Below are 27,926 nucleotides of genomic sequence, written 5' to 3' on the forward strand. Positions count from 1 at the left end.
GAGAGGTCGCCGCCGCCCAAAGCCTCGACGAGGACCCGGCGGTGCCCCTCCCATGCGGGGCACACCTGGACTGTGTGGTCCACCGTGTCCTCGGGGCTGTCCGCACAATGGTGACACCCGGGCGCCTCCTCACGACCGATGCGGTGCAGGTACCTCCCGAAACAACCGTGTCCGGTGAGGACCTGCGTCATGCGGTACGTGAGGGCGCCGTGACTCCTCCCGAGCCACTCCTCAAACAGGGGACTTACCGCCACGATGGTGGCGTGCCCTATTAAAGCTCGTCTTAATGCCAGATAAAATAACTTAAACGAAGAATTGAGAAACAGCAAACAATTTGCGCCAAAGAGTCATTATCAAGCAAAATGAGATTAAAGAATAAAACGTTAGCAAATTGTAGTTATCGCGTTTTTATTAGCTTTATGTTATTTACCCAGCTGTTGTAATCTATGGTTATAAAGATACAACAGTTAAGGAAATACTTTTCGTTAATGAAACTTTTCCATTATTTCATCTTGCAGACGCCACTAAATTGTGAATAATATATTTACTTATCAATTCTAATTCTTGGTGGAGATAATCTAATTCACGATTGGTTGAACTTGAACTATCAACCATGCCACCAACATCAATTTATTTGTTACTGCAAAAGTATTGCCCTTTCTCCAGTGGGCTATATTTTTTTGCAAGAACTATTGCTAACATCGATACTAAAGATGAAAAAAATCTTAATATAGGACACTTGAAATATTGCTAACAAGTTTATAAACTACCGAAGGTATTAAAAGTTTACCATACTGCAACAGTTGGTTCCCATCTATGGGATAAAGATTTAAACCCGTGGGAGACGTACTAAACGATAATGGAGTATCCATATTCCGTCACGAATACCAATACGGTCCCAATACATTATTGGTATGCTAAGGGGATTCTAATACTGTACTAATTGGTACTACTGACCATATACAAAAACGTGGGAGATTTAAAGCTTGGGAAAAACCTTAATATAGTGAAAGATAAAATGAATATTAGTGTAATGTCGAATTTGAAACAGATAGCTAAGAAGCGATTGAGTAAAGAAACGGGAAACAACTAGTCTATAAAAAATAAAATAAACTCGTAGGTCATCAAAACAACACGAAACAAGATACGAGAAGTATTTTAGTTACATTTATTGTTTTAACTGTCCTTGTACTAATCTCGGAAGAAAAACAAAAGAAACGTGACGACCACGCAATATAAAACAATTAAAATAACACGCTCCATTTTATAGGAGAACAAATATTTTCATCGACAACACCTCATAAATCCCAGAAGATGCTGTTCTAGTAATAAATCTTAAAGAGCAATTAACGTTCTCAAAAATAAGAAAAAAACGTTCAAAATAGACTGACTGTTGTCAGAGCGGAATTTAAATTGGTAGAAACTAACCCCATTGGTACAAAATTAACTATTGTTTCACGGATTGTTGGCTGTCCAAACATTTGTATGGTTGGACAAAAAACAGCAGGTACCACAAGTGGGGTGGCCATAGAGATAGATCGATGGAAACGTCACGATTATTTCTAAATAACAGGTTTTTATGTTGCCTTAATGACGTAAATAGTGGTTAGTTTAATTCTTTTTTAGGCAGGTGTCAATTTAAAGACCAATCTTTGATATCTTTAAAATTGGATAGGCATAAGGTTCCTGGAACCTTTTTTTCGTAACCTCTGCCTTAATCACCATCCACACATAATGAATATTAATTTTGGGGCGAGGAATCCCCATATGTATTTATTTTACTAGATTAATATTTTGAACATTGCAGCCCTAAAACTACCCAAAATATGCAAGAAACCTAAACTTAAAATTATTCGGTCATCTTATTTTAAAACACTTCTAGCAAGTTTACAGAATGCTAAAAGGACTCGGGTTTGTTATTGATCTGGTTAAAATAACAAACACCGTTTTATGGCTACTATTATCGAGTTACAGCCGTTTCTATAAACAAGTGAGTGGACTAGTCTTGCCAGCTGATTCCATAGATTTTGACGATGAGAATCTTGTCAATGAAACAAAGAGAGACATTTTAAGACCCATAAAATTATGCATTATGCATAAATGGCATTTAATAGTTGTAGCTACTTTAGCAATAAAACATTTAAAACTCAATAATCAACAGAGCGAACAATCCAGCCAGTAAATACTCAAATCCCATAAAAACGACACAAAGCAAATAAAATAAAATTTTGAGTTTACTTTAATTAGTTTTTAAGGTAGGGCTTATAATGCCAAACAACTTTCTAAAACACATGGTATACATTCAATGAGGGTGTGTCACATTCCGTTAACACCTGCCAAACGCCACTAAGGTAATAAAACACGGGAAAACTATTTCGAAGAAGAAAATAAAATCAAAATAAACAAAAAACGTCATTACTCTGAATCTGCACGAAAATCTAACGACCATATCAAAGAACAAACGTAAGACTGCCAATTAAAAGTAATTGCAAACAAACTATAAAAAATGAAAATTATGTCAGAATTACGAGTAGGTACATACGCGATACGGTTTGTTAGAAATAACAATGAAATGGTTGTACTCAAATCGATCATACATGAAATCTTTATGTTTTTGAATTGGGTCAGTACGAATACTGCCGAGTGAGAAAGAAATGAAATATTGCAAGTATGAAATGCTAAGTGTTGAAAAATGTGACAAGGACTGTGCTATTTTATCAGCAACTGCAAAGAATTGCAGACATCCTTGCAATGGCGTCAAACTATGTAGGATGGGTAACAATTTACATACATACATTAGTGCTGCTTTACATTTCAATAAGGTGCTATCATAAACCTGTCGTTACCGTCATATGACTCAATTTCTAAGACACCAACAAAGCTGAATCTCATTAGGTGAGATTAATGCGAAAAATCCCTACTTATATTATAAATGCGAAAGTAACTCTGTCTGTCGGTCTGTCTGTTACGTCTTTCACGTCTAAACCACTGAACTGATTTTAATATTTGGTACAAAGATAGAGTTGACCTTGAGAAAGAACATAGGATAGTTTTTATCCCGGACTTTTGAAGAATTCTCCTGGAAACGCGATATAATCGAACTCTACGCGGGCGAGGCCGCGGGCGGAAGCTAGTAAAGAAATAAAAGACAGAGGACGCACATGCAGTGCATGAAAAACAAATTAAGGACACAGAACAATCTCGCCAAACTCTAAACATAGCCAATCATAGACGTTAATTATCTTTTCCTTCAACTGCCTCTTCCTAGAAACACTTTTGTTTTACTGTCCTACGTCACCCGTCATCAGACATCCGATCGCCACGGAGTCAGCCACGCGTGGCAACCTTGCATCAACCTATACAGTTAGCTAACAAGATAACTCACTAATTCTCGTAACTACATTAGAAGTAGTTAATGTTTTATAGTTCGGCCATTCAGAGAATGCGTTCCTGACACGTCGCGATTGAACTGACGACGTAACTACATTCATTGATTATTGATATAATAATGTTGTTTTAATGCTCCTCAATTGTTAAAACGGTAAACAACCAGCAAAAATATTTTTATCGTAACTGCAACGCCATTGCAAAGTTACGTCGTCAGTTCAATCGCGACGTGTCAGGAACGCATTCTCTGAATGGCCGAACTATAACTGCTACTGGTTAATGCCAGTCTAAAGTAACTGTTAATATGTTGTGAAGGCCGAAGTTGATTACTACGCTAAAAAGGTTTCGTCAACTCGAAGAAATGTAATTTTATCGTCTTGGTCATAAATATGATAGTATTAAAGGAAGTAGAAAAAAAAATCTTATTACAAAATGCTACAGATTTTATAAAACCCGTGAGAAACCGAAACACAAAATGACTAAAAAGAATATCGCACAGAAGACGCATTCGTCCGATAGAAAATGATATGATGATACACAGTATTCATAGGCATCAATTCTCTACCTTCTGGGATATCCCCAAATTGCCATCGGAATATCACTGGATGCCACGTCACTAGTTGTGAAGTCCAAGAAGCAACGTGTTGGAATTCCAACAGATCTTGATTGAATAATGATACTAGTGTAAGTTACACACGTTCGTAATAAAATTCTAATGATACCTGACCGATTAGCCAGTCTTAAGTGCAAGCAGCTACTTGAAACCTTTGGCGTGAAGACTGAGGATTAAAACTTGATCCAATTGTGGTTTGCTGTGACGGGTGAGCAACTTTCCAGGTCTTAAACAGATTTCAAAGATTAAGGACTGCTTGTTTTTATTTTCTACTCTATTAATGCTTATATTCTTTAGGCTGAAGACACGACAGATATTGAAGAAGAACTTCTATTAAAAATTTTAACTTTATAACGATATATACCACCGATTAGTCATAGTTACCCTTGCATAATCATACGATCCCTAAAGAGGCATCTTTCTGCAGGCATCTAAAAAATGCCTCTTTATTAACAACGCTTAAAACGTTCCGCAAGGAATCAGAAGAAACAACATACCACGAAGATCATGAGCAACGATTTTGTGCTGAGAACGAACGTACATTGAATGACAATTGAATGAATGAATTATTCACTATAGAAGCCTTCCAATGTCAATCCCATTATGTAAGTGACATCGCTACAAACGTTAAGTGTGGCGTTACCTGATATATTAATTGTACAAAGATGTGCTCAGAATACGTTGACGTTCTGGGTCTAAAATATTGCGTAGATATCCCACAGCCAACATGGTTGCGAACAAATTATGACTTATATCTCATCTACAGTCCAATCCTTACACGCGGATTTCCTGCGACGTCGCCATTAGAAATACAAATCAGAGATAAATTTCTAGTCACTGGGATATGATTTACAACCAGTATAATACACCAATCAAGACTGGATATGGATAGAAAATGATTAGGAATAGGTAGATGATACCAATGAAAATTTACACGGTGTCTTCAATTGAAGGTGGATTCTCTGATTTTTTATTTTTCGAAACTACATTACAAAAGCAAACTACATTTGTGTAGATCCTACGATCTACACAAATGTAGTTTGCTTTGCGAATATCAACAATCTCTTTCTAGATTTCATCATCATATGTTACTTTGTTTAGCTAGACTTTGCAAAGGAACTACGCTGGCCTTCAACTTAAGTTATCGCACTATTAAACTTACTACTCATTCGAGTCCTGTCTTAATGTTCAAACCGTAACGTTCACATCTGTTGTATCCTTGAAGGGTCTCTAGAAATAGCATGCTTTAGCACGTATTTGCTAAAGCCTATTCAAGAGTAATTTACATTCACATCAGCAACACAGGTAATCCTCAATTATACAAGCTCAGAGATATTTAGCACCAGCTGTCACCTCTGGCATGAGCTACCGGTGTTTCGTGGTGCCAAGTCAACGGCCAACACATTAAGAAATAATCGCTTATCTATGGCTGTCCTGTGAAAGATATTAGAATGTTGAACTGTTGCGTCATTGGAGTTACCACTAGGAAGTTTTAAAGACCCACATACATGAAGTGTTATAATCAAAATACTTATGTCATTAAAAATTATCAATGAACTTGCACGTAAGTGCATTGTTAAGTTTCAAGGTTACAATAACAATACTTCCGAAGAAGTCGAAAGGTCACCGTATTGCTTTACATTTATAAATAAAATCTCGACTTTCCGTTGACCTCTCATGGCTTTTGGGGGGATTCCTCGCGACAGCGAAAAACCTGACCGACTAGTTTTACTTTTTTTCTAAAGGCCGTCGAAGCAATACATCCTCTTTAATAAATTAAACTGTTTTTGGCTCTATACTCGGAATAATATAAAAGCATTGTATCTACATTGCTAGGACCGGTCTAAGGTTGATTTATTATTTTGTATTATCTTCTGATCCCTCGAGAGAATTTGACCTGCCGAGCCCTATGCATATGCAAATATCCTTGAAAAGTACAAGCGCAGCAAATATTTCTGAAGGCACAGCTTATTTTATATGCACTTGAACTATTCAAACAAGAGGAATACAGGTCAAGACTTAAGTTTAGATTTTTGAGATGTTCACAATATTTTAGGTGGACGATAGTGAGGTAGGTAGGATCGTGAATATATCTTGAAGAAATAGAGTAACAAGAAACGAATCCTTAGTGATAATGACAACAAAACAAATCTCAACAATGCAAACGCCAAGACTGACAACAAAATACAACACCTTGCAAAAGGAGACACTAAATTAGCTTCAGATATCCCCACACTTCATTCACTCTACAGACTATCAAAAGTTTTAAACATCCTATTCGTTAAAGTAAGGCCATAAAGCCGCAGTGAGTCACCGGCGGTCTCGGCAGTCTACAAATTGGGCCGATGACCTCTCTGTTGCATAATGACACCGTAATCTAAGATTATGGGTGAAACAAACCACACGTGGGTATCGCTATGTTAACATTTGCGGAGAACTTGGCTCGTTTTTTTTTCATGTTTATGACTTTTTTGTTTGGTTTTATAGCGGTTCGTTATTGATTTAGCATTTATAATTTTTATGGTTTTATGTGAAAATATAGCGCTGAAGACTGCATATGTACTTCAAAACCTTTCTTTTAGTTACTATTGGTACTGCAGGATTTAATTCAAGTCCTTGTAATTTTATCACGTTTGTAGTTTTCAATCATTTACATACAAATTCAGTTAGCGTATAGTAAAGTCAACAAGGAAAACAACTGACTACAACTACAGTTCTAAATATAACAAACACCTTTATTCATAAAACCCAAATGAGAACAATTTGACGAACGTGTAAGGACTTTCCGCATACTTCAAAGATATAGGCCATTCTATAAGCGTAAACTACAACAACATTTTTTTGTAAGAAAATCATCAAATGAATGAATCAGAGTGAGTGTCCAAGAGCTGCGGTATCACCTTCGAACAATCCCGCAGCCCCGGCAGGCTTTGGTCCTACTAGACCTCATTGGGGTTTGCTTCCTCTTTTAGAGGAAAACTAATATAACTTAAATGACCCATTCCTGTTATCGAACCTGGCAAACATGTGATCTTACTGCTACCTACAGTCTTTCATAGATCGTCACATTTTACCGTAGGTACTTCCTACACGCTTACCTATTAAATCTCCTCTCAAAACTGGTTTACAACAACAGTAGTTACAAGCCAGCTATCAGGACACTAATTTACTATGACATATTCAGGCAAAAGCGATCAAATTACATGATATAATTATGTCTCTTTACGTTTTATGGTAGCACAATTTGCAAAGGGCAGTAACAATAATATGTCCAATTTAAGATATTGAAAACTGATAGTTAATCCTTTATGGGGTTACGCATTTAAATGGAAGCATGACTTTAATTTATTTGTTAGTCATCTATGCCAATTTTATGATTGTACAATTCCAAATTCCTTTGAAATAACAGAATTACAACCTTATTTATGTTTTGCTGATAAGCAAGATAAGGTAAAAACTCCTGAAGTAGGTATTTTAAATACTAATAATAATTTAGATTTTTTATATTTATTTTATTTTTATATTTAATATTTAAAAATGTAAAATATATGTTTAAAAAAAATAGATTTAAACATAAAAAAACTAAACGCTTCCCAAAGAACAATTTCCTTTCATGTTCACAGCTTTCAATCAGACAAACAAATTAATTACTCTCTTCAAATGATTAATGTCCAACATGAAAAGAGTAGAAAGGAACTTAAACAACCAAGCTAAACTAATGCATTACAACACAAAACTTACTGTTTCTAAGACAAGATCAACATATTATAACACGTATCAATTAAGAGAGAACGAACACTTCAAAAACAGGAAATAATCTTCAAAGTGCACTTTCATAAGAAATTCATTTTTGTTTAAATCACCGATAACTACAAGATACAGTATTGATCATCAGATATATTTTTATGTGCGCATAAAATATTAATACAGCAGTTAAGTAATTGTTAATTGCTTGTACTGATTAGGGAATTTCGTAAAGTTTTTTAAGACGTCATAAGTTTAATGAGAGAATGCTATTTAAAGTTATAGAAATGCTTTCGGTGTTCTTTGTCTAGGTATTTAAGCTTAACGAAGGTTTCGGTTAAAATACCTTAAGCTTCGTAAAAGCTGTTTCATTTATGTGTTGTACCTAGTATTTAATCTACATTTCTGATAGTTTCATAATATCACTCGTATGCAAGAATGTGTTCGGGATAGTGTATCTACAACCACAAAAAAATCTTTACCGTAACGAGACCATCGTCATTAAAGAGCAAAAGTTCTGCCATGTAAACCAGGCCATATTCATAAATCCCGCTTTAGACGCAAAAATTCGCACAGCACAGAAATAGGGATTGGTACACCGCACAACCGCAGTATAATTATATTGAAACACCTTTATAATTGCAAGATCAAATTACCATATTGAATATCGTCGCACAATATTATCTATTCAGTACAATGTCCGTCACACCCATAGTTATAGTTCGGCCATTCAGAGAATGCGTTCCTGACACGTCGCGATTGAACTGACGACGTAACTACATTCATTGATTATTGATATAATAATGTTGTTTTAATGCTCCTCAATTGTTAAAACGGTAAACAACCAGCAAAAATATTTTTATCGTAACTGCAACGCCATTGCAAAGTTACGTCGTCAGTTCAATCGCGACGTGTCAGGAACGCATTCTCTGAATGGCCGAACTATAATAGAATTTAACGCGCCCGCCTAAGGCGTGCCGTATGATCCTAATAATTCATTATTGAAACAATTCTAAACTTGAAGTCCTATTTCCATGCTTAATCTTACATACACACCTCTGTGTCAAACATAGAAATTAGGAATTGCAAGAAGAACTTAGAACGGTTCCAGACGGCTTGTTCACTCACTGTTTTTATCAATTAAGTTTTCTGACGAGCTTGCTTTCAACGACGATTTGAACCTGAATATTGACTTGTACTTAAAAGCTCAAGCTTCTTATTCTGAATTCCGTCTACTAAAGCTTGCCGGAGCTAAGATATGCCTCATTAAATAACATTGCTGATAACACCGCTAAACTTCAAAGTACAAATGCACCTTCATTAGCACCTCTTCCCATTAGATCAAGTCAAACACAACAAGCTGAACTACCCTGATCTACTGGCTGATAAGAGCGCACATTAACGCCACTTCAAACAGGTAATCTAGGTCAGAGCAATGACATCACGACACGTTCAGCGCACACTTACGTTTTTTAGTCGACACCCAATTATGTCAGGCACGGGAGCTTGCTAACAGCAGCATAAAGCAGACAGTTTAAGATGACGTTGACGATGTTAAGCTTCAAGTATTTTGAAGTCCTCTTGTAACATGACAGTTTGTAATGACTAGGTTGCTTGCAGTGACAAATCAGTTTCAACTTGTCAAACGTCTATCCATTCATAACACACGTTATCCGTTAGACGGCTCGTGTACGATTCCAGTTCTGATGAAATGGATTCGTGAACTGAATACGAGACACAAACGCACGTTTTGCATTATTGATGACTTTAGATCTGATTCATAAACAGTACACTTTATCGTCCTAACTAATCTTAGCGTGTGCGCTAATCCTTAAACTCAGTTCCGACACACGAACTTTATCTTGAGGAAGAAATCTAGTAAAAACAAAACATACTATCAAGTAGTATGTTTACTTGTCCAAAAAAAGCTGTTGCGAAGCGGGTCATTGACTGCAATCTGTATCGAAGTTAATGGTTCTTTCATATGAGTAAGCATGTGTATGGTCAAACCACCTATTCAAGAAACCGGTTTCAAGGATGTCTTTGGATAGCCGCAATGAAGATATAAATGAATTCGCGTATACGAATGCTTAGACTTTAGACGAAAGGGGATCAACGTGAATATAGCCTTACGCTCTTTTCGTATCAATTCATACTTGATTGAATGCCTATTGTTAACCAGGTGTGCTTACAAAGCCTTAAGATTCGACACAGTTCTATTCAAGGTCTCTCCTTATCTAGACAATGTTGTATGGGAATCCATTCATACTGCTTTTCCTATAAGGCAGATAAAGCAATCAGTAATAGGCTACAATTTCTGAAGAGATTTATGCAGAAAACTGGCTGACTTGAATAATGTCTTGTATAAACATAAAGCACATAACCTAGACTATATAAACAATATTAGCCTTGCTCCTGACTCGTACAGCAAACATAAATAGATTGTGTCATTTGAATTTTATAATCGTCAAACACCTTTACACCTAAGATCACAACAAACACATTTTCCTCAAATCAATTCAAGGAACTACAATACATAGGTATAGTAGTCGCTATATCAGAGGAAGTATTGATCATATTAAGCTTTATATTTATATAGATACGAATATACCTATTGACTACAGAATGAACCCGTATGACCTTAAAAATACCATCATGGTTACTATATTTCCCTATAGATCTAATGACATCACATAGGGGCCAGGCTTACCAAAATTTTCCACAAAAATGTGTAATTTCGCGACAGTGTCTCAATTCAAACATATGTACTTTTACAAGTGTTTTTAAACAAAAGAATAATTGTATACCTACAAGGCCAGAATATTTACTTGCGTAACATAATTACATGACCTCGAGGTTTGAAAAGGTAAAATATCGTATTATTTTCATTCCGGTGTTTATGTCATTTACCTGAATATGGTAATGTTACACATTTATTTTGACCTCATTATATAAAAGGCTGAGACTTGATTAAATCATCTTTTATAGGACTGGACCCTATACATTACCCTGGGGAACTCCACTATCCTACATTGTAAAAATCGTAAATGAGTACTTTATTTACGATTAATTATTTTACCTACCCATTTAATTTCCCTACAACAAAACAAACACATACTAATTTGTAAATAATAGCCCAACATTTATATTCTACCTTAGCCAACGGTATCAAATGCTTCTTATACAACCAAGACTCGCGTTAACAGCCGTATTGACAAAACTTCAATATTCACAAAAGAACAGTTGTCTAAACAGGTGCTGATCAAATAGAATACGACCACACAGCATCAGAGTATACAGAAGCATATCTTAAGCATTCCATGTTTCGTAATACTGAAGAAACGTTGCATTCTATTATGCTTGCTGAGATGTTTGATAACATGATTTTTGAATCGTTGAGACGTTCCGAGTGGTCTTTAAATGGCTTCTTTTCAAAATGAGTGGTTTTATAAATATTTCTTTTTGAGTGCGCTCATATTTTTATAGGGTTATAAAAGTAACGCTTTATTTTGCTGAGTTATATATTTCTACTTTTAATTTGCCTCTAGCAAAAGCTTTCAATAATGAAAGTTCTCCAACACCTGGTAGGCTCTATAATAACACTATTATTCATTTAATGTTCAACCATAAACCGAAGCATTGTGTAGCTAAACATGGTTGTACTGCGAATATTTCAAAAAACAAATACTAATTATGCCTGTAGCACATTTAAAACAATACCCATTTGTTGCTATAGAGTTCGATACTAAAGTTATATCGAAACATTAATCTTAGGCTACACAATTGAGGTGTCCTGTTTCAGAGGCGATATATGGGTAATTCTATTTAATATGTTGTGTGGCAGCGTTCAAATAAAAACATTGCTGGATTAATGGTCCCGCTGTTTTCTTCGAACGGCCTTATTACGTATTGAGATAGCGATGCAAGTCGGTTTCTTACTGAATATCTCAAACTCACGTAAAGGCCAACTCTAAAATATCCCGATGATACAGATGATGAGGTACTGAAAAACCCACTGAATACACAAGGAAATTCTTATGAATCTGCCTAATCTTTTAACAAAAAATAAATTAGTTTAACGATAAGTTATTAGATAGCATGTACACTCATAGCTTGCTCAATGATTCAAAAAAATTCAGTGTCATCGCACTAGGATACATGTATTTACCGAAATTGTTTATTCACTACCACGTATAATGAATCACCCCTTTTTTATCGATCTATTGATTGATCGGTATGTGCGTAAGATATGACAGTATTTTCAATGCTAGATAAGCAAGTACTAATCACCCTAAATAAAGATTCATTGATAATTCTAAAATAATTCAAGAATTCTTTGAGGAAATAAGTCATCAATAGCAGCATTTTTGTCTGATTTATTTTGATTCTTGCGCCTCTGCATAAAATGAACTTTGATTTTCTTTTTGTGCTAATCGTTTTTAATTAAACTTTTGCAATGGAATATAAAACCCACAACAATGACTTACATAAACGTGAAAAAATGCACATTTTATCTCATTCGAACACTACATATCCATAAAGTTTACTTCCCAGAACACTATTAATATCAGCCAGTTTAATAGCCATCAAAACATACGCCACGTAATAGGGACGCTGGTCATTCAATGTAGTCGATCGCGCAATGACCCCGCCTCTGCGCCCGCGCCGGGAAGCCGCACCATTTGTTTTTGGGATATAATCGACCAATAACTGTGCGAGTCGATGACTTGCGTTTGGAGGGTTGGGGAATGAAGCTGTTGTTAATTAAAAATGTAGTAAAATTTCGGTTAAATTTAGCTTTTTAAGTGGCTCTAATTTTTTAACATGTTCCGCGTCTAGCATCCGTACACGTTTATTTTGATGGTCTTAATAATTAAACAAAATATATCTATTCTTTTGCTGTCAATTTACTGCTGAATTTCCTTTTGATATTTTAACCTCTTCATATTAGATTTCACATATATGGTAACATCAAAGGGACGTTAAATGTATCGACAAGTAGTAGATTTCAAAAAGTCATGTCGGCGCGATCAAAAGTATCGCTAACCCTACCGATTTTAGAATAAAGACCCTCTCATTAGATAATGACTCTTCATTTTGATGACCAGTAGTGGCAGGGTTGTGAATTAAAGTTTTTTTAAACGAATGATGACTAAGGGATTTATCATGAAGGCGCCATGATATGGAAGCTAAAATAGTGTAAAAGTTTGAAGAGTAGACTTAATAGAAGTAGATGTAAAGATAGACGAAGTAACTACAGGGTTTTAAGCATAAAATTATAATAGGAATACCATAAACGCAGACTTGTACAAATGTCATAGCGTGGGGACACAATATTTGATAATTATGCAAATGTAAACCCGGATGCAATGAATGTAGGATCATTCATTTCTAGACTTATTGACCTGTCGCTTCTAAATTGCTAATACAACATAGAAAATGATAGGTATAATTTTGTTTTCGCTAAGTATTACTTCATTCATAGCTCGCAGGCAGCTTTGAACTCGAAGATTATTATACACTCAAGTTCATAACAGCCAAATTAATCTGTAAAGCCACACATTTCTGAAAAGTAAAGCCTGTTCTTAAAAGACTTTTCTAAGTGATGATCTAAAAAAATCTGAACGACACGTTCAAACGGAATAAGCCTCTAAACTTAATACTTGCAAATGAATCGGTGCACAAAACTTATAACAACAACACAAACGAACAATTTAACATAAATTACAATAACAATGCATTGTAAGCAAACAGATTTCTACAAACAACTGTTGTTCTTGTTACAGAGATTCTGTTGAATATTTTAAAAGTTGGGGCGCTTGTTTTATTTTTAGATTTAACTGTACAAGTTTTGACGCCCACGAAAGTGTCGGGGAATCAAATACAAGTCATGTGGTAAAGTTAAAGGTTAAGATTTTAGCATTGAAATCGGAGATAAGGTTTAACTAAAGATACAATCAAAATAAAAGTGAGAAAACAAAACAACAGATGGGAGACCATAAGGTACGTAACTTAGGAGTCGTTGAAGGAGGAATGAAAAATCGAGACAATGACCTAACCTAACTCACTGGCTATTTCTGGCCATATTATCACGCCCGAGTTATTTTTTTAAACGGTTTTATTTAGCTCACCCCGTTTGTGTCACCAAAATAAAACAAAAATAAATGGCCAACAAACTGGCTCCATGTTCGCTATAATTGGTCTATTAAAACGAGCAATTAATCAAACTTATAGCACAATTGCACCGACAGCATACAAGCAATGACCATTGATCTTAATAACGGCACGAAGTTATGTCAGTTTCGATACAAAAATAACCGTCTATGTGCAACAGTTGTTTCTAATGCAAATAGCGTACAATTCTGCAAGTAAAACGGCGCGGAAGAAATGAACGATGATTTACTAAATATTTGATGAACAAGCGAACGTAAAGAGACGTACGTAGTACCTAAGTCACAGTTACGCATCCCATTCCATCATCGAACGTATGAAAAGATATTACTGAACGCACTGTTTTGAAAGAGGTAGTAACATCGAAAGAATTTTTACTTCTATTCGTAATTTCTTAGAAAATCCAAAAGACAAACAAGTGGTCATACTAGGAATCTATTTTCCAGTTAGACACCCTGAATTATATACGCACATCACATGAATACTAATCTAACAAAAGCCTTGTTAGAAGTCCAAGAATTGATATTTTTTTCCACATTTATTCAAATTGACCACCAACAGCTTCGGTTATAGATGACACTAACGTTTTGCATATCAATAAGCAAGAAGATGAATATATTTGAAATCAAAATAGCAACTATCACGTAGGTCCGTACAACCAAATGCAGTATAAAATTACGATAAATACAAACTAGCCTTTTTTGAATATCAATGGAAATGAAGCTCATTAATACATCATCATAGCAACATTAGCCAGGTAATAAGCAATTGATATTGCAACATTTGGCAGTCAAATTTTAAAATTCAATACATAGCCAAAAGCATACGTGATTGTATTGTGTGTCGCAAATTGATAGACTATAGAATCATCGTCCTTTCATAGGATATGCAATAAATCAGCCTAAAATGTAGCCGTTGAGACCTGAATAACAATATTAAAACGCAATACTGTAAGATATTAGAATGCGTTTCGTGCATTTTAACTAAGTGTTCATTTTTGGACGGACGTGCAAAATTTTAATGAATCGATTTGACTATTTAATTAAGTCAGTGCGTGTGTTCTGGCTCTTCTTTACGCAAATGCCAATGCGAGTAATGAAAAGGTAATAAAATGATAAGATGTGAAACTTGTACTAAATGCTATTATTAAAAAATCTAAGAATTCTGTTTTAAGAAGTCTGACAAATCAAATGAAAACCTAACAAAAGAATTTATTTTATATTATAGGCCTTTTCTCCTATTCATACCGAGAAAGCTGTTTCGCAGTCAAAACATGACAAAACTCATAAAGCAATATCTAAACGGAAATTACTTGGATTTCTCTTGTTAGCAAGCGACACACAATCAGTTCCTGCGCTCACGCCTGTATAGGATTATAGGCACCATAGCTTTACTCTCTCATTCATCTTTTATCATCTATAAAACTTTCTCGAATATACATCATCCAGTTTCCGACTATAAATATTGGAATATATCACAGTGGTCTTAATTCACGTTTCTATTCACACCATAATAAAATAGTCGTTAAAATACACCGCCTTTATATCCCCCCCTGTGGGTAGTTGTAAACGGACCACAAGGAACATTAAAGTGGAGAGTTTGTTCGGTGAAGGGAAACGAATCACTGACACCTACGTAAAGGACGTCATTTGTTTGATTCTACGAGATGATAACGAAGTTATAGATGGGCTTGCAACAATAGCGAAAATTGTAGCTAAAGGATTATTTGAAAGTGGGAAGATACACTTTGTTACCGGTGACGGGTGGGAGTTAGCTGCACACAGAGTAGAGAATGGAAATATAAATATTGCACAAAAACTTTAACAACAATCCTCATATGGAACTGAAATAGCTATTTCAGAAAAGGTGAATACATAAGTGCCCCAATTTATTTTGCTACAAGCGTACTTATGCTATGCTATCAGTTTTAATCAAAACGGCACAAACTTCCGCCTCTATCAATACCTAAAGGTCTGCACATAAAGTTACATTATAAATATAAACTGCAACCAGTATTAATAGTCCAATGCCACGTGCAGCAATATAATGTTCTGGATTAACAGATCACAATATTGTACGGAGATTTGTTACTCCTGTACGTTCAGAAGCACTTAGATGACTCATGCTGGACGTGACAAGGGCTGTGACCAGGTTGATATTGAAATTATTGTAAATGGAACCAATAACCTACACTTTCTCCATAACTATCGAAATAGTACTACAGTGGATGTTGCGATAAAGCACAAGAAAAACGATGTCCCTGATAGTAAGCGTTCAGACGATATTATTTAATCCATAGAAACGCAAATCATTCTTACAGCAACAAACGTAACTATCGTCGATGTTGGTCTGATTGTTAAATAAATAATCAATACCAATGATCACTAAAGCTATCACAAAAAAATAGTGGCCACTAACGAGACGTTAAAAACCGACAAAACAAACAAGACATGGAAGATCAAAGTAAAAGCATTAATTAACATACAAACACAAATTAACGTATACTTAATACACGTAACTTTAATTACGAGCGGTAGGTAAAATAACATTGACATTGGTAGTTCTAATGAGTCAAACGATGCGCTCTTAGATTTTAGAGCAAACACCCACTGCGGCGTAACGGCGTAACACGTTCGAGTAGCTGGCAGCATCGGTGAAAGGCCGATAACATGAGTAGCATGAGTTTTATGAAGAGAGTATAAAACAGTATTTGTGTGAAAGGAAAATGTTGCTTCAGTAATAATTTTGTGCTAAACCCTACGTAAAATACCTACATTTTGGATGCCTACGTACATTGCACAGTGAACAGAAAAATAATGTGACTTCCTTATTGTTTTAGGTGGTTATACCTAATTGGTGGAATTGTAGCAAGTAGCAATTTACCTGCCTAACTATTATTTCGGTGCACTTTCGCCTTTTTCGGCAGGAAATTCATTTTTTTTTAATATATATTTACCTATATTGATAATTTTTCCAGATACATTAACACATTTGGAAGCTATGAGGAAGTATTTTGTGTGCCTATATACAGTGAACTGAAAAATAAGCTCACTTCCTTATTGTTACATTTTTCACTAATTGCTGGAATTATAAGTTTCCCCGCATAACTGTTATTTTTGGTGCACTTAATATCGCCTATTTAGGCAGGAAATTCCTTTTTAAAAAGTATTTTTATGTTAATTTTACCACAAACGTCATTTAACATTTGGTAATTATGAGGAAAAAAATACTACATAAATAGTCCTCTATTACCTAATTCATTCTGATGATGAATAATATAAAATAGAGAGCATGAGTAGGTCATTTTGTAGGTTGGAGGTCATATGAATAAAAAGTTCGACAAAAGCTCGCCTCGGTCGACAGTTAACTTTATAAGGTTCGAAAATCCCATGCGTGTAGCCAGGTAATTTGCCGTCGATAAAAACATGGAAAACGATGTTATCACTTAATTCAAATCCCTAATCATTGTCATTATCAGTCAGCCAGTTTTTACGATCAATTACTCTCTTTTAATGGATTTTTACTTTATTGTCTTCCGCTGCATCGTAATTTAAACCATAATTTATGTTTCTATTTAGATCTTGTTTTCTATCTTCCATAAACTTTTTTAAGAAACTTAAGTGTCTGATAAGGCTATTTACATAACCATTAAAATGTGCTATTAAATTAAACCGGCCAGATAATTATTTTATTCGTCCACGCTTTTTCGAGTAAGTTACGCGTAAGTGCTGATGGATCGTCATGATAGCACTCCTCAAAGTGCAGGATAAGATCTAAATGCATCGCTTTCACATCAAAAAGATCTTCTTTATCGTCATGCATTCCAATTTAATTCATATTGATTTCAAAAGTAAATACTTTTAATTCTATTAATTTCTACTCGAGATTCAGATCACAATTTTACAACCATTCAATAGTGTTCATATTTCACATTGCTGCATTATAATCTACAAGTCGTAGAGGCGGCACAGGCGTGTCTGTGTCGGCCCCATCATTAATAATCCGAGTCATACTGCAGATATCATCAGGGCCTACACCAATTGTTTGTGTGTACTCCTTTATTTTACTAGAACTGTAGGCCACTACGGTACTGTCACACATACCAATTTAAAACAATGCGTTGGAGACAATGCTTGGAATAATCTGATTCAAATATTTTGTTATTCAGTCCCTGCTGAGTATTAATAGATCAACAGTAAACAAGGAGAGAATAATAAATATTCTTTAATCAAGTTTTACAGTTCGAAACTTTAATGAGCCCTCGAATAGAATGTAGCAGCTTTCAAGTAACAACAATAAATAACTTTAATTGCAAAATTTGTCTCTGCCCTGGTGTATTCATTGTAAAATTAATCAAAATTTACAAATGGCCCATTCCTGACATTAACAAAACATTGTAAACGCGTTCCACACTCATTCATTTTGTCGTCGGCCGCAAATCGTATTTCATGGCGTCTGAGCTAAACACCTTAAATTATGCAATCATTTTATTTTCGTCCTAACCCTTATTAACAGGCAACAGAGTCGACTTATGCGGTAAAAGATCCTCGATACTTTGGTCCTAATGTACCTGTACTGATATTGCGATAAGGGTGAGTTCGAATCGCGTGGGTGTAGCATTAAGAAATCATAAATCTTATGCAGGGCATTAATTATTTCACATCTCGGAAGACGAAGCTCAAAAGAGTTTTATTTCATTAGACAGTGAGATAAGACCCAATGTTGATTTATTGATGTTGATCGGATCTTTGTCGTAATATTACTGGACACTTCCTGCTAAAGGATTTAGAATCTCTTGGTCCTTTTGTGAAGCGTAGTTTTGAGGTTTTCTTTTATTTTGAACAACTTACTCTAATAACATCAGGTTTGAGAGATTAAGACACCTGTCCGATGTCGAAGGCACAATAGGTCTACCTCAGGAATTTGATAATCGTCACAATTAACAATGTATACTTTTTTTGGTCCTGATTTCCGTTGAGGCTTTATTGAGCGGTTGGCGTAATAACTTGAGGATTTCAGATGAAATTGTTAACAACCTCAATAGACTTTAAGATTTACTGGCTAACGTTGAACAGACTACAATTGTAGGGAAACCTAATGTTCCGTGAAATTGTATTTGTTGACAAAGATTTGAACCAAACTCTAAACGGTCCCGAAATAGGTGTCCTGCTTCAGTATTTGCCAGAAACCGTCCAAATTAAATTTATGTTTCTCTCAATCCACTTATTTCTAAAATGCTTTTAGCGTGACACAATTTAGATATTATAGCTCATCAAAGTTTATTACTGGCTTCCTCTTTGGCGCCTTTTTCATTCCGTGTACTATGACAATTAGATGTGCGGATGTGATAATTTCGAAACATCCTCAAGAGTGGCAAATATGGTACTATTAAGAGCAATATAGCGTTGTGAATTGTAGCGAAAACTGAGATAGCTGGGCTTAAGTAGTGAGTGGTGCCGTGCGGATTACGCTAATGCAGTACCAACCTTGTTTACGGCTGACCAGTAATTCAATGCTAAAGGCAACTTAATGAAAGAGTGATGTGCTAGAAGTTTTTCCAATTCAATTATAGAGAAGGTACTTTTAATAACAGTCTAATTAAACTTGGTTACGGAGATATTAAAACAGCGATAAAATGCAATTAATGCAGTAATAGTAATCAAGATTTAAATGAAGATATACGTGTGTCGATTACACGTAAATACGTGGGAAATATTTACAATACTGGTAATGTGAAGAATGTTATTGATGGTTATTTTGATTTTCACTCGATCTTCTGAAGTGTGAACAATACGGAAGTAAATTCGATAAACCAAAGCATTTTATCGGAAATATGTTTGTATGCTTTCAAATGTTTATCTAAGTGTTACAATGAGATTACAGTATGTGATGCAACTGTTAACACTTAAGTAAAATCCATTGACACAAATGTTTTTGACCTGAATACTTTGTATTTAAATTCTGTAGAAAATCCCTTCTAAGCAATTACTTCTACAATAGCTGTTATGCCATAACTTGATAAGGAACTGTCACTTTTATCAACAATATGGAATGTGAAAGGCATTTACTTGCGCAAAATTCTTTTACAAACTATAAACATAATGGTCGTTCTGAACTCAGCTGCTTATTGGTTTAGACAGTACAGTTTGAGTCTGACCGAGCATTGAATTTCGGTCTATCATGAAAAGCTTTTGTAACTAGTCAAACCGGAGCCAATGTTAGATGAGTAAGAGTTTATTTAAATTCGTTATTTCATAAACCACTGATCCGATTTGGAACATTATTTAAGCGTTATAAATCTTATTTATCGAAGAAGGATATATAGGTTACTTTTTATCCGGGCGCGAGATATTACTTGCACGGGACGAGTGTAAAACCGCTGAATCTAGTGAAGGCATATGTAGTTCCAACGGGATCGAGAGGAAAACCTCAAAAGAGAAGTCCACAGAACTAAACGAGTCCAAAAAATGGGTCATCCAATACAACCCTTTTTCCATTCCTCTCCCAATTGCCGCTAAGGATATTTAATTTCCTCCCAGGCTATCATTTAATTGATTGAGTTCAGCATGTAATTTCACCCTGGTTTCAGCCCACGTACTCAGGAAGGTATCGTTTAGGAGTTACACCATCAATTGGGGACAGACACTGAATTGTGGGGAATTGATTACTGTAAATAAGGATACGATTGTTTCTGATGATGGAGATGGAAGGGATTATGTAGCACAAGTTCACCAAACACCATAGTGCTGGGATGATGATGATTATAAAGGCAGACGGTCTACTGTACATTTATGCAATTAAAACTGAGACGGGAATTATTTTTGTTCATGGAAAACATGATGAGGATAAAAGAAAGTGGGTAGCCTGAGGACTATAAGGAGCAGCAGAATGAAAAAATGTATCAGATATTCTTATTATTTTCGTACTAAACTGTGGCACGCACAATACAAGTGGTTATACATAAAACATGGCCACTCAATCTAGATGATACCAACTTAAATTAAACTACAAATATCCTTTCATTAGATAAAGTGAAATACAACAGATTAACTTTAGTGAACAGCTGTAGTACGGTACGGATACCGCAGGTGATAATGCAGGTAGATACAAATATTGATAAAGGGCACTCCACGTGGGAACGATATACTCAACTAGAGTGCGTGGACAAAGAGTAAGCGACATACGAAACGCGGCGATAGGCATAATACGGGACGCATGGAAAGAAAAAATGGAGACGTGAGCCATTGCAAGCATGACGAAATATAAGCACAAGGCAAAGCTTACTAAGCCAAGAAATAATATTGTTTGTTTCTATGTCATTGATAAATACTAAGCAATCTTACTGTCTTATCGCAAGCAGAGGTCAGCAAAGACATTAAAATTTGTCTCGTTATTAGCGTCAATCAATATAATTTACACCCTCATAATTACTATTACATGAAGATTAACACGCTTACCAATATGTACTTATCGTGTAACGACACGACACGTGCCATTTAAGTCTTCAAATAAGGTAAATACTAATTAGAAGGCAAATATCTACCCTATAAATTGTACTGCGTAAGTATTCTGCCGATAAACAGTTTAATTACGTAAAAATACGAACCGAAACCATTGGAACCTTAGGAAATGGAAATATTAATCAATTTTGTTTTTTTAAGAATTTTTCCTTCTGAAACCAATCTACAGGCAAAGCATGTAATTAAGCGGAAATTATGATTGTTGATAGCCTATCAACCTATCAATGATAGGTTATTTTAAGGAGTTAATTAAAAGAAACTATAAATGAAAAATTGAAGTTAATTAAGTATTCATTAATTAGCTGCAGGCGTGCAAAGTTTAATGTGCTGCGTAAGGATTCAGTAAAGGCTTTTGACGCCTCTGGCAAACCTTTAAATTAAATGTAATCCCATTGGTCATAGGTAATTGAAAGCGAACACACGTATACTTTACTGTCAACTACAAATGTAGGAACATTAATCAGAAAACAATATGAGTAAAAAGTATTGAATGACCTTTACAATTTAAAATTAACTTTTTCTCGAGGCACCAAAAACAAGGAATTTTTTGCTTCAGTAGGTATATCTAGAACTCTACTTCAAACATTTACTTTAATCGAAATCAATATTTTTTTTCGTCTGCATTTAGATTTATTTATAATTTTGTATGGAATTTACATAATTGAATATTATTAATAATTGCATTCTTGCCTAAAATAAAAATGTGTGTGTGTAAAAATGTGTTTGTGCTTGTGTGTAAAATAAATGGTTTTTCTTTCTTTCTTTCTTTCTTTCCTACTTGCCTAACTGGCTAGGGAATACTTACTCTTTGTGATATAACATATGTAATCCCAAGTTAATGCAACAATTAATTATTAACTGCATAGTCACATAACTTTCACCGTTACACAATTATTGTCCAATCAAGCACAAACTATAAGAAAACTAATTATAGACCTAAGATAATGAGCCAGCGATTAATGAAAAAAACTTATTGAATATTCTTAATGTATTCATGCAAGTGAATTAATAAGACTGCACTCTCGTGTCAGGTTTTTGTTTTACTATCATGAATAATAAGTTTAAGTAATGATTCATTATAAGCCTGATGTTAAAGATCAGCAATAAAATTAAGGATTACAATAATTCATTTTCTTGCTCATCGAAAACGAATAGTCGTAACTATAAGCTAAATTAACTGCCTAGTTCTGCACTTAAAAGCACATTATTCATTAAGATCATTAGCTAAGTTTATTAATAAACTTAATTACTAGAATGTCCAATTATCATTTACAATTGTGACTACACATTGTACCTAGTTATAAACGGGAGAACTAAATGGGACATCTAATGACGTCATAGACATGAAGAACATCAATCTAATGGACGATAATGTACTTTAATTTAATGAACAATAATTCTTTTGTAGTATCGTAATTTTCAATATGCACACAGATATGATTTAAGGACAACTTAATCATTCTCTCTGCTACACTAATTGATATGACCGCACGGAGTCGCGCAAGATGTAGGCATAATACCCTTAATACAGCAAGTGTCGTATCTACAAATATTTTTCGTAGTCTTTGGCCGTCGGCATCGTCAAGCCATACCGACTAATTATTGTAAATGTTTGAGTGAAATACCGCAAAGCTGGTTGCAATACATCCACTTAGACGTGTTAAGCAAGTGCTTAAGTTTTTAAGTACGACTTAACTGTACATTAGTTGCGTTTCGGAGAAATTCTCTGATACATCGTGCTTAATTACAAACAGGTGTGTGGGAGATAATTTTTAAAAGCTCTTTTTTGCTGTTTTTCAAAGACCGAGTACACACTTGATTCTGTAAAGGGTTCCATGTGGGTAGAAGAATTAATATAGGTTCTTGAAGCGCTGATTTTAGTTATGTGTACCGAGCTTTAGACTAAATTAGCTAATTGGGCAGCACACGAATTGGAAACAAAAACATCTACATATATATTAAATTATATCCAAATAAGCAAAGTGCTTGGAAAGCTAAGGTAACTAAATATAGAATATGATGAACAAAATGACAATAGGATCAGACTGTAATTTTGTTTGTAATTTTTCTATAGGTCCTACGTCAAGCAAAAGAGATTCCGTAGAGTGCCTATAGCAATTATACTTAAACGGCTTTATAATAGTAGGCCATTAAGTATTAAATAAAATTATCGTTTCTAGGAGAAATTGTGTTGATGTTTTCTCAGTATTTATTGTAACTGTATGGTGGGGAAAAGTTTATTTATGCTTCAAACCTTTCGACTTGATTGGTTAGTGTATAATTATTATTGAAATCCGTTGCTATGAGAAAACAAGATATAGCCATTCTTGTTAGTCGAATAAAAATCGAACACAAATGTATGAAAGTATCATTTTATTTTTTGGCAATTTTCCTGTTTTTTCTTTGTAATTTGGTCCTTTTTTTTCTACAGACAAGAGGGTTACAACAGGGAACAAAAACTTGGGAGCGTAATAGGAGGAAAAGTAAAGTAGACTAGATATGGCCCATAATCTACCCATGAGTCGAAAGTATACGTCTGAGGACTTCCCTCGAGGGTACGCCAGCAAGAATATCGAAAGGTCAGCTACTCTCAATACAGAGAAAGCTCGAATCTCAAAATGTCAGCCAGATACCGCTGATTTACGTTGACAGTCCAACCTAATTTAAATTTAGAAAAGGAATTTGAAATCAGAATCAATTTACCGTGAGATTTCCCGCACAACAAAATAGAAGCGCGAGATTCAAAAATTAAAATTGGAACGCTTATTTTTTCTCTTCGCACGGCACGGCATCCTGTCATACACGAGCCTACTTAACGGATACGTTTAATCTGACAGGTCGTATGCGTCGGATGTTTTGACAGGCGGCCAATTACCTGCCAGTTTGTTTGGCGGGCTCTGAACATCCTGCGATTGCTGCGAACCTGGGATGTAAGCTGGGGAGAGGTTCCCTTGATAGGTTAGTAGATAGACTGTGGATTTTTTCTGAGAGCATTGAATGTTTTAACGATGTAGTTCTAGGATTAATGTACATATTTTTAAGAATACAGAATGAAGCGTGAGTAACGCTTAATTGAATGAACCTACCATATTTTCCTTATTTTGAACTCAGGATTTAGGAACAGGCAAACGGTTTTGTTCCTTTGATATTAAATTCAAATCCTTGTTAGTTACTCTCCCTACTAAGTCAGTTAAGGTTTCACGCTTAAACACCTGAACCGATTGAGATTCATTTTGGCATGGTGATAAGTGGTATCCTGAAGAATCAAATAGGCGACTTTTTAAGACGAAGGCGTCCGAGAAATCTAGAAAGTGATAAACAGATACCTTCCTAAACACTTTCAAATATTTCAGCAAGTATTCAAAAAGTCAATACACACGTCACTTATGAAAGCAATCCGTTGTTTTCATAAAATGCCTTCGCATATATCGAAGTAAGTAAAATGCATAATATTGTACGCGTGGCCCGTGGGAATGGCAGTGAATGGTAGTGCTAAATAGCGAGTTAGCTCAAACACGCGATCTCGTTCGCGTACAGCTTTGTTGAGGCCGGTTACATGTGTTAACGTTTGTTGAACACTAGGTATAAATGGAGATACATTATTTTGACTTTAATGCTTTATTTAATGAGAAATTCTCGATTTCCTGCGGATTTCAATAATAATGTTTCTCGCAAAACAAATAATAGATCGGTTATTGTAAGGTAATGGTCTATTTTCGTGCTTTCCAAAAGGTAAATATGGAATTACCATACCTACGTAGTTAGGTACAGTATATTAATACACAATTGTATTATTTAACCGATTTCCCTAAAAGGAAGACGTTCCCAGTTCGGATGTTTCTATCTATCTTCTAGCTATCAGTGAGATAGGAACCTACTTTTTTAATGATCCAGTTAAAAACCCGAGGAAATTATCAATTATTGTTGGAATTACCAAGAACAATCACTAAAAGTTCAAAAAGTTAAATGGATTCTGGTTAGATACATATTTTTAAGCTTTTATTTAACAACATATACGGACATTTCTTCTCATTAATTAGTTAATTACTAATTAGGATTCTCCTCTCTCTATCATCATTACAATTCGATTATAATCAATTCTTCAACAACTAATAAAAAACAGAACAAAAGAGTAGGTACCTATAACATCTAGACTTCAAAATAAAACCTATTTACAATCTAAAAATAGCCGCATCAAGCAACAATATAACAAAATGGAATATTTCCAAGTACAGCGTTTGAATGGGAATGTGACTGGTCAATCAATGGGGCTACTGTGCTGTGAGACAGTGCAATGCAACCATTGGTTTAACATGTTAATATGTCAGTAAACTCTGTTATGTCAGGCGTTATTTAGTATTTACTGAGGAAAAAAAGGTTAACACTACTCGGTAGTCGGGTGAAAAGTTTGCATTAGGAGCGATCAAACTTTTTGGTTGGTCCGCTGAAATTAGAAATCAAAACTGAAACCTGAAATTAGAACTGGCCGGTTAGCATTCAAAATGTTCAATTGTTTCTATATTTGAATTTTATAATAGTATAATATGCTGACTGTTTTGTTTTCTGTTGACAAGTTCATTCAAGTCATATTAGTTATTTTTAAACAATTTTAGGTAATTTATTTTAAGGAAAGTATTACCTATATCTTTTTCCTTATTATAAAATAGTGTTACAGAATGTACTCAAAATGTTGGTACTTATATAACATCAATCGCTTTGGGACATATTTTACTGGCAAAATGCTGATTATTTCTTTCTTTCTATGTGTTAACCAATTTTTAATAAAGGTCAAGTTAGATAGAGATCCAAAGACTGAGTTTTTAGGACATTTGTGTAACAAGAGGGCAAAACATAGACAAAATAAAAATGATAAATATTGTTTAAATAAACAAATTGTTAGAATTATTCCATGCAAATAAACGTTGATAGTGTATTCTTTTGTGTAAAATGTATTGTTACCTAAGTGCAAAGTTCATGGCCACTTGCTTATTTATGTTTTAATGTCAAAAGTTTGGTTCAAATTATCTCGCAATTTTACTTGAAATCAGCTGATAGATAATTTTAGTTTATCATACATTTGAATTTTATCAATATGTAATAACTCATATACCAATATATGATTAATTAATAATAGGTACTATTGGGTAAAGTTTATGAATGAACTGTGACAGTCATATTTAATTTCTTGTTAACATAAGCTAATGTTGGTAATCCAATGTTTAATTAACACTCAAAATGAGTTCATTGACTTAAATTCTTAAATAATTTATTATTATTACTAAATATAGTTTAGGTACTTAAGTATGACTTGTAACCTAGTAACAGTAATTAATATATCCACAAATAATATTCCTCATGGTTATAAAACCATTATTACATCACTATTGTTTACATATTTCAAGTTTGTTTTGTATACCTACATACTGATAAAAGTTACAATACGTTCTCATGTTTATTCATACTTTATAGGTAGTAAGTAGTTTTTTGAATAATTTTGGTTGCTAAGTACGCCGAATAAGTATTTAAGACCTATTTTTATTAGGGTTTTGAAAAATTTGTCGAATTTCGCAAATGAATGTTGTATTATATTATTTTATAGTAGTAGTCGGTGTACAAACAATGTTGATAAATGATAAATTAATCTTTGTACCTACGCAAGTTGTGTTTGATAATACTACACTACAATCGCCGGTTTCGATTAATACAAGTCCAGTGAGTGAATTCCTATATTTTCCCTGCAAATAACACAGTGTCATTCATAAATAATCATAACTTTAGTTGATCTAAAGTAAAAACTCACCACAAAATAGAATGGCGAAATCCAAAATAATTTTTCGCAATATAAACTTAGAATCTCGGTCTATTGTGATTGTATGATTACGAGAGTTCGTTTTACGGTCATTTCTTTCCATTTTAACTTAATTTTATACTAAACTACTGTAAGAAAATAATATAAACACTATCACTGCGAAGATTTTTACGAAATATCTAACGTCAAAAACGTAATGTGAAAATTTCACAATAATCACACGTCAAACGCCGGGCGCATGCGCTCGCAAACTGGCGAGCGTTGCGTTCGGAAACAGTGCCCGGCGCGTTCGTAGAGCTCGCTACTATATTCACGTCGTTTATTTATTGTTGTTGGTGTTGACAGCCGGCAACTGGCTGCTGTTTGAATTTATCACAGTTATCACCACACCGTGATAATGCGCGTATTTAGTTCAGTTTTTTAATTATTATGTACAAGACTAAATCAATAACCAACGAATTTCCCTTAATGTCCCATAGGTTTCTTTCGACGGTTTTTATCTCTAACCCTGTGACTATAATTTCTTATTTTAGCATTAAATCTGTACCCCCTTTCATTGAACTGAAGTTTAAAAACCTAACCAAACATGTACTAAGTAATCCATTGATATAAACTGATCCATAGGATGAAGCCATAAAAATATTAATTTACGGTACCAAATTGATTAAATTTCACGCTCATG

At 34.6% G+C, this 27,926-nt stretch overlaps 1 protein-coding gene across 1 annotated transcript in view; it reads right to left on the reverse strand.

Moving 5' to 3' along the window:
* Positions 1-27,476, reverse strand: part of LOC124638285 (putative phosphatidate phosphatase) — an 84,552-nt gene extending 57,076 nt beyond the window's left edge. Inside the window, exon 1 of the mRNA XM_047175217.1 lies at positions 27,236-27,476. Coding sequence (XP_047031173.1) covers positions 27,236-27,347 — 112 coding nt within the window. The 5' untranslated portion in view covers positions 27,348-27,476. The remainder of the gene's footprint in view (positions 1-27,235) is intronic.
* Between the last annotated feature and the right edge of the window lie 450 nt (positions 27,477-27,926).

Source organism: Helicoverpa zea, chromosome 17 (assembly GCF_022581195.2).
Source record: "Helicoverpa zea isolate HzStark_Cry1AcR chromosome 17, ilHelZeax1.1, whole genome shotgun sequence".
Classification (NCBI taxonomy): domain Eukaryota; kingdom Metazoa; phylum Arthropoda; class Insecta; order Lepidoptera; family Noctuidae; genus Helicoverpa; species Helicoverpa zea.